This window comes from Microtus ochrogaster, chromosome 15 (assembly GCF_000317375.1).
Source record: "Microtus ochrogaster isolate Prairie Vole_2 chromosome 15, MicOch1.0, whole genome shotgun sequence".
NCBI classification, from domain to species: Eukaryota; Metazoa; Chordata; class Mammalia; order Rodentia; family Cricetidae; genus Microtus; species Microtus ochrogaster.
In genome coordinates, this window is record NC_022017.1 from 6,182,288 (window position 1) to 6,191,495 (window position 9,208).

A 9,208-nucleotide genomic window follows, 5' to 3' on the forward strand; every position below is an offset into this window, starting at 1 on the left:
TAGCTCTTGTAGACCAGGCTGGCCTCGAACTCCCAGAGATCTGCCTGCCTCTGCCTCCCGAGTGCTGGGATTAAAGGCATGCGCCACCACCGCCCGGCTTAATTTTCATATTTTTAAGATCGAATTATGGCCTATTAATTTCTGATTTTCTCTATAGTCTTGAGAATTTTTTAAATCCTTAATTGACTAAATGTTACATTTTTACCTAGCTGTTTTTCTATTAGTTAATAATAAACTTTAAATTCTTTTTGCTATTAGAAATAACTTAAGTGCCCCTTTCCTTATCTTGCCTGTTTTGATCTCTAAAGTTTTTTACTTTAATTTTGGCCTAATCTGTGGTACAGACCTCTAATCTCCATTACTTGGAAGGCTGAAGAAGGAGGACCAAAAGTTCAAGCCTGAACAATTTAGTGAAAGCCCATCTCAAAATAAAAAGACAGAGAAAGAGTGGTGACAGAGCCAGTGGTGGAGTGAAATGTATCTAAAGACCCCGGTCAACCCCCACTTCCTGGAGGTACGAATTTCAAGTAATTACAGAGACCCGGAGATAGAAGAGACACTACTGGAAGATTCCCTGACTCTTAGTGTTGACATCATAGTACCCTGCCGCAAATGGAACATTACTATACACGGACAATACAATACAAGGCAATTTCAAGCTGTCTTGGAATTGTAAAGAATAGTACCCAAGCATCCAGAGTTGCCATTCTGTAGCCTCTAGTACAGTGATCTGTTCATTTCTGTACACTTGTCATGATAAGAGTGTTAGATAATGGTATACGGATTGTGACCATTTTTCCAGTAATTCAGAACTGGAATTGACTAGATGAGGAGGGAAACGTGAGGGAAAGAGGTTGAGCAGAGCTTGAAGAATGGCTTCGTGTGTGCATGTGTGTCTGTGGAGGCCAGAGGAGAGTGTCAGATCCCCTGGGGCTAGCATTCCAGGCAGTTGTGAGCTGTCGTGTGGGTGCTGGGAACTGCACTCTGGGCCTGTGGAAAAGCAGCAAGCGCTCTTCCCCATGGAGTCATCTCTCCAGCTCTGAGAATGGCTTTCTTTAGAGAACACAATTCCCCGAAGGCTCCCACATCATACTGTCTGCATCGAGTCTGTCCTACTTGCTCTTCTGGACAAAGTGAAAGAGCTCCCATTTTCAAGTGGCTGGGAGAGGTTGACGGCCAAAGGAATGTCCCCAAGGTCACCCAACTTGTTTGGTGTCTAAGCTCAGTTCGAATTACTGGTGCTGGCTCCACTCCTCAGCGGGTGCAGTGTGACAATGCACCAAATTCTTTCACCGTTGCAGGTTTTTTTTTTGTGTCCTTATCGTGACATTTCTGGGAGTATATAAAACAATACAACATCCTCTGTCCCCATAACCATGTGACACCCTTGTCATTCTCTAGGTGCCCAGATTCATTCTTGTTTCCCTTGCCAAGGTACTCACATGTCTTTAACAACACCTTTCGTACGGCTTCCTGATAGCGCTTGTGGCTATTCCAGTGTACGGAGTAATTACCATCTTCGGAGACAATCGGTGGAAACCTTGAGGACCCTGCATCCTTCTGGTCTGAAATGAGAAGGCTCATTTTGAGTACTTGGCAAATGGGGCTACTTTATTCTTTGATTTCCTGGTCTCCATGCCAACAGGGTACATAGCAGGGATCTTTCCTAGCTCCTGACATTCAATCTCAGCATCCCAGGAGTCAAGTTATCAAGCCTGAGACAGAGGGGAAGGAGGAAGAACTCAGTGTTCACAAGAATCCCTCACCCCTCCTCTCTGACTCCCAGATTTTGATTGGCTTCCCACTAGCCTCGGGGTTCTGGATAGATATTTAGGACTAGCGCAGGTGAAAATAAAAATGGTCTCTAATCTGGGCGTAGACTCTCCCGAGACCGACATGCTTATAGAACTTCAAATGGATTGAAAGGGGGAATTATGGTTGAGTCCTAGTGGATAAGTAATTGCTGGGCCTAAGCAGAATCAGGAAGGTGCTTCAGGCTGCAGGATGGCAAATGTTTCAGAAGTGTTGGAGAACAAGTACGCTTCCAGTCAGCTGGGACCTGGAGTGGAGAAGGATGGGTGGAGGGGTGGGATCTGGGAAGGTTGTTCAGGAATTAGCTCTTATCAAGCAAAGCTTGCACGTCACAGAAGGACCGGCTCCACCTCACCTGGCCTCCCAAGGCTAGGCGAAGCAGGGCAAGGCTTAAACACATCTAAATTTTAATTTTCTTTTGAGACAGCATCTCACTATTTAGCCCTGGCTGGGATGGAACTTGCTGTGTAGATCAGGCTGGTCTTGAACTCACAGAGCTCTGCCTGTTTCTGCTTTCTGAGTCCTGGGATTTAAGTCACGGTTTATGTTTTGAGGCAAAGACGAGGTTGCAAGGAGCGTTTGCTGGTGTTGGTCACTGGGGCATTTCCTTTCTCCCAGCAGCACACAGAACTATGTCCTTGGCGACAGCACTGCCCACCCCCATGTCCAATGCAGTAGCCACTGTCTGCACCTCAGCACCTTGAAGAGGAGTGGGTTGTGACAACTTAGATGTAGAAAAGCATGACTCGGTCAGGGGCTGAGAAGAAGGCTGTTGTCTAGGAGGATGCCAAGATTCCTTTTGGCTGTCCCATCCATGTTGTCACCCAAGGAATAAAGAGGAACTAGGCCCCTTGCCCCTTGTCCCCTAGCTAGGCCCCTAATAAGTCTCGGCTCTTCATCTTATGTTCTAAGTGTCTCCGTTCTGTTTTCACAGAGCCGTGGCTCTCACCCACTCGCTCAGATTTTGACTTTTCCTTCTTGTTAGTGTTCGTCAGGGACTAGATCAGTCTTTAGCAATTCTCTCTGGAAACTGCTGAAGATCGCTGACTCATCTGAGGGGAGAGGGTGTTCCTTCTGTTGTGCAGTTCTTTTCCAACTTGGTCGTTTTCCCTCCTTTCTCTCCCTTGGCCTCACTCGTTCATTGTCCCTATCCTCTCTTCTCCTTTCTGTCCTCCAAAGGAAATCTTGAACGTTCCAAAACGGAGGTGATACCACCAGAATGAGGTGCAGTTTAAATGTGCCCTCTGAAGCTGAAGACCTAAGTGGGGATGGCAGTCCTGAATGCGTTGCAGGAGTGCCATTCTGGGACCCTAGCCTGAGCTGGCGCTATCTGTACTTAATCGTAGGTTCCAGCAATGAGAGGCCACTTCCTGGAAATGGTATTATTTGAGCTGGTTGTTCAGCTTTAGGCAGGGTAAAAGTAGCAATATGGCCATGGACAGATAGCGGTGGATTGAGGAGCAATAGCAAGCGTGTTTCTAGTGGGTGTCGGGATCTGGGCTGAGAGTAAATTACGGTTCTAAACGCAGGTGACAAGCAAGAACGCCGCCTGGTCCTTAGGCGTCAGACTGTTCTTACTATACCACCAGATGAGGTTCTGTTATTTCTAAGAGCCTAAGCAGCAGGCTCCCAGCTTCCCATATGGACGGCAGCTACGTCTGGAGTCTGCTTGACAGTCTCACCCACTTGGATGCCTGCCACTTGCTCCTCGGGTTGGTTTCTTCCATTTTTCGTTTTGTCAAACTGGGAGATATTCTTGGTAACTCATAGCTTCCCCCGCTAAATGCCCAGGTTTGATAAGGTTCCCGAGATGAAGGGTGGCAAGGGCGGGTAAGAAGCATGTCATGGTCACTGAGGAACGTTCTCAATAAAGGACATGATGAGTAAACTCCACTGCGATGGGGCGGCTGAATCAACATCTTGTTGGCAGGTGACCAACAGAGGTTCTTCACACAGCTAGTGGATGTCCTGTCCTAAACGATGCTCTAAAAGAAGCTATTTGCCACAAGTTAGGGCTGCCATGCAGCCATAGCGAATGCTTTGACTGCACCCTGAAGACATCCTTGGGAATGCGAGAGTACCTGGGTGGATCTGGTATTCATCGTAATAAATGATGCAGAGTTTTCAGTTCTATACGCTGTCCTGGGAGCCAGGGATGCTCCCAGGATCTAGTTATCTATCCACACCGTGGCTCAGCGCCTCTGTTGGAACCGAGTCTGGTTGGCTCCAATGTTTTCAGTTGAAGAATACAGACTCAGTGACTCCTTGAAGCCTGGCTTCTAGACAGTGGGTTGGTTTCAGGTTCTTGGGCCATAACGATGACAGTATCTAACACATTGTTTGCAGCTGTCTCGGTGTGCTGGTTACAAACCGTAATACCACGTACCATACAGGATCAGGATGAGAGAAAACGCTTTGGGATTGTATATAATATAGTGACTCCTGAAATGCTTGGCTGGCCCAGCAGTTATGAGTGCTAGCTTGCTGTGCTCTGTTTTTGGTTTTTCAAAACAGGGTTTCTCTGTAGCTTTGGAGCCTGTCCTGGGACTAGCTCTTGTAGTCCAGACTGGCCTCAAACTCCCGAGTGCTGGGATTAAAGGCGTGTGCCGCCACCACCACCGACTAGCTTGTTATGCTAACATGTGAGAACCAGAGTTCCTATCCTCACACCCACGAAAAGGGCTGCATGTAGCCCCATGCATGCCTGTAACTCCAACACTGAGGAGACAAAAATGGGGGCCACTGATACTTGCTGACTACAATTCTAGATAAAAAGTGGGATCTCCAAGTTCAGCAAGACACCTGCCTCAAAGGAATAAGGTAAAGAAAGGACATCCAGTGTCCTCCTTCGGCTTCCATGTGAGCACGGGAATACTCATTCACACATACATGTACACACATCATATACATATGGACCACATATATGTACACAAATAATTTTTTAACTTGAAAATTGAGGGGTCTTAATCAGTTAAGAGCACTGGCTGCTCTTCCAGAGGACCTGGGTTCAGTTCCCAGCACCCACATGGTAGCTCACAACTATCTATAACTCCATTTCTAGGGGATTTGACACCCTCACACAGACATATGGACAGGCAGAACACTAATGCACATAAAATTAAAAATAAACAAATGATGCCATCTACAAGGTCATATCAAATGGTAGTTCAAATCCTTGAAATTGGCTTGAGCATATTAAGACAGTGCTGAAGTATGTCCGGAGGGCTGTCTTGTACTTACTGTCTTTCCTGATGCAAGGTAATTATCTATGCTTTGGGAGGAAGTGGACATGAGCCCAGGGAACCAGGTCCTCAAGGTATGTTTGCCATATGGGGGCCAGGTCTTTGCCTTTGCATCTTAAATGGCGAGCCTGCTGATTCTGAGTGTAGGGGAAGCAGATGGGGCATGAGCAACACAGGGACTTAGTGCTTCAGACTACTTAGGTAAAGTGGATTTTCTGGAGATAAAGATTGCTAATACGAATGCACTCTGCACGGCACTATAAAGTAGAAGACGGAGACACAGAGAAGTTTAGTCATTTGCCTGAGGTCACAAACTCACACATGGCAGAAACATGAGTTTAGCTGAGTAGTTCCCAGGGGCCTGACTGACCATACACAACCACTCCTTGAAATAGCTCCACCGAAGCTTCCAGAATGGATGGAGAACTTGGGCTGGAAGCATCAGTCTCTTTATAGATGTGCACAGCTGGGTGGGAGGTTTCGGCAAGTGTGTGTGTTTGCTCACCTGGACCAGACTTGAGTTGGATAGGGGATATGACATCATTGCCTTGATTCAGAGGGAGAGCCCAAGGTCGCTGAGCTGTTCTTTTTTTTTTTTTTTTTGGTTTTTCGAGACAGGGTTTCTCTGTGGCTTTGGAGCCTGTCCTGGAACTAGCTCTGTAGACCAGGCTGGTCTCGAACTCACAGAGATCCGCCTGCCTCTGCCTCCCGAGTGCTGGGATTAAAGGCGTGCGCCACCATCGCCCGGCTTCGCTGAGCTGTTCTGAATGTAGGATGTAATGTCCTGAAGTCAGCATTGGAAACAGCAAGGACTGGGACTTGGTCACCCTCTCAGTGAGTTGGAGCAGCTGACTGGGGAAGAGCAGTGAGGAAAGACCCCTGTAGAAAAAGTGGTCCATCTGCTGTCAGTGTGGAAACAGGCCCACTCTGGAGGCTTCAACACTGCTTGTGAGTAGCTTGAACATCTCCCCAGCTAGTTTCCTGGGGTTGAAATATAGTGGCCCATAGCAGTTACAAGTATGCATAGGTTTGGCCGGGCGATGGTGGTGCACGCCTTTAATCCCAGCACTCGGGAGGCAGAGGCAGGCGGATCTCCGTGAGTTCGAGACCAGCCTGGTCTACAGAGCTCGTTCCAGGACAGGCTCCAAAGCCACAGAGAAACCCTGTCTCGAAAAAAAAAAAAAAAAAAAAAAGTATGCATAGGTTTCACGATACAGTTCCATACAGTTAGTCGTTCTATACGTTACAAAAGCAGAGTGTCTCTGGCCAAGTTCATTGGCTGAACTGTGCCATATATGCTCCTGTTTGGAAAGCTAGACCTGCAGCGCCCTCTGCTGGAGCATACAGGTGGCATAGCTTGTCTCCAGGCGTATCTTGTCACCAACCTGGCGGCTCTGAGAGATCAAGAAACCTAGATTTTATGAGCAGAGGACATTGCAGGCAAGATTAGGAAAGCGTCTTCCTCCCTATGCGCTCTCTCTCCTCTCTCTCTCCTCTCTCTCTCCTCTCTCTCCTCTCTCTCCTCTCTCTCCTCTCTCTCTCTCTCTCTCTCTCTCTCTCTCTCTCTCTCTCTCTCTCTCTCTCTCTCTCTCTCTCTCCGTGTTTGCTGTCAGTTCTTGCCTTACACCTTGTTAGAGACAAGGCATCTCTCGTTCACCTCTGCATACACAGGCTGACTGAACCATGTGCTGCCACAGATTCTCCTGTCTCTGTGCGATAGGAGTGTTCACGAGTTCAGGGGACTGAAACTCAGGTCATTAGGTTTTCCTTACAAGCGCTTTACCCACTGAGTCATTTCCTCAGTCCGTTTATATTCTACATGTAAATAATTAAGTTCCATGTGTCCTCGAACTCACTGCTTAGCCCGAGTTGCCCTTTTCACTCGAGGCAGGCTTCCTGCCTCGCCTGCCAGGTGCTGGGATTACAGGCATGAGTCATCATCACACATGGCTCACGTTGTTTAATCTACAACAGACGGGCAGAGGTCTCCATTTACAGGTGAGGGAACAGAAGCGTTGCAAACTTGCATAGCGTTAGCTTTCACACTACACTGTTCCGGTACCGCTAAGGCCAGTGCTCTGCCGTGAAAGATGAGAGATGGAAGACTGCTTCCCACCCCCTTTCCTCTTTGTTTTTTTTTTTTAAAAGATTTATTTATTTATCATGAATACAATATTCTGTCTGCGTGTATGCCTGCAGATCACAAGAGGGCGCCAGATCTCATTACAGATGGCTGTGAGCCACCATGTGGTGGCTGGGAATTGAACTCAGGACCTCTGGAAGAGCAGCCAGTGCTCTTAACCTCTGAGTAATCTCTCCAGCCCTGATTTGTATATTTTTTTAAAAAAAAATATTTTTGTTTTATATGTATGTGTGTACCTTGGTGTACCATGCAATGTCCCTGGGGACCAGAGGAAGACATTAGGATTTCCTGAAACTGGAGTTAGAGACAGTTGTGAGCTGCCATGTGGGAGCTGGAAACTGAACCCAGGTCCTCAGGAGGAGCATTCAATTCTCTTAACCACTAAGCCACCTCTCCAAGCCATATATATATATATGTGTGTGTGTGTGTGTATACATATATATATGGAAGAATATATATATTAGGAAGAAAAGAAAGGGAGGATCCAGGGATTGGAGAATATCTTATTACATGGGCTGAGTCAACTCTGTGAGTTTTCCTTAAGACTGTAACAAGGGAATATTGAGGAAGCTCTTCTGAGCTGAATGTTTAATACACTCACACCCACTAGAGAGGAAAAAACCCATCCTTCAAAGAAAAAATTGCGATAAAAATATACCATGGTAGTAAGCCTGTTAGGGAAGAGAAGCGACTATAAATAGATTCCCTTACTTTGTTGCTGGTGAAGGGCTGACTGAGGGACCAGGCAGAAGGTGGCTGATCTGAGCTTGTAGAAGCCCTTGAAGAGCCAGTGCAGGAGGTCAGGACAACAGTCAGGCTGCTTGGGTGGAAGCACATTCGTCCCTCTCTATGTGAGAAAGTCTACGCTAAGACTCAGCAGGTGCCTGAAGCTGCTGGCACTGCCGTATGCACCACGCTTTCTTTCTCTGGAGGTCCATACCCGGACTAAAGCTTAACTTATAGAGTATGCACAGTAAGAATTAATAACTGACAATAAAATAATAATAACAACGCTTGCACATGTGTGGAGGCCAAAGGACCATGGAGGGAGCCTGTTCTCTCTTCCACTGTGTGGCTTGTAGGCATCAAACTCATTGGGAGGCCTGGAGCCAAGCACCTTTACCTCATGGGCCATCTTTCTGGCTCCCATTTTTTATTCTTAATTTATAGATAGATCTGTCTGTTCACCCATTCATCCAAGGGAATTTTTTACATTTTTCTCCCTTTCTTCCATTCATCGCCCCAGGGCTCGAGATGTTGCTAAGAGCACAGGTGAGAGATGCCAGTACTATCCCCAGAGGAATCCATAGCTAAGAGCACAGGTGAGAGATGCCAGTACTATCCCCAGAGGGATCCATAGCTAAGTATCATTCTAGACAGGACTGTCACTCACAAAAGGATAGTAGTGACTTGACACAGTACAAAACCACTACACCCAGCCGGGCGGTGGTGGCGCACGCCTTTAATCCCAGCACTCGGGAGGCAGAGACAGGCGGATCTCTGTGAGTTCGAGACCAGCCTGGTCTAAAAGAGCTATTTCCAGGACAGGCTCCAAAACCACAGAGAAACCCTGTCTCGAAAAAACAAAAACAAAAACAAAACAAAACAACAACAACAAAAAAAAACCCACTACACCCCTTAGTGGTCAAAGCTAACACCACTAATAATGAGATAAAATAACATCAACAGCCCCTCCCCCTGCCACTGGATGCACTGATGTCACTTCTCAGCCCTCACCTTGTTATGAAATGGTTTGGGCTCCTTTGGGCACCCACCACCCACCCAGCTCCCAAATAAATCACACACAGAGCTTATTAGTTATGAATGCCTGGCCTTAGCTTGGCTTCTTTCTTGCCAGCTTTTTTTCTTTTTCTAAAAGAATATTTATTTATTATGTCTACAATATTCTGTTTGCATGTATGCTTGCAGGCCAGAAGAGGGCACCAGACCTCATTACAGATGGTTGTGAGCCACCATGTGGTTGCTGGGAATTGAACTCAGGACCTTTGGA

At 46.9% G+C, this 9,208-nt stretch overlaps 1 protein-coding gene across 1 annotated transcript in view; it reads right to left on the reverse strand.

The window, feature by feature from the left end:
• Tex49 (testis expressed 49) overlaps positions 1–9,208 on the reverse strand; it is a 21,950-nt gene that overhangs the window by 3,134 nt on the left and 9,608 nt on the right. The window contains exon 2 of the mRNA XM_026782409.1: positions 1,443–1,565. Coding sequence (XP_026638210.1) covers positions 1,443–1,565 — 123 coding nt within the window. The remainder of the gene's footprint in view (positions 1–1,442; positions 1,566–9,208) is intronic.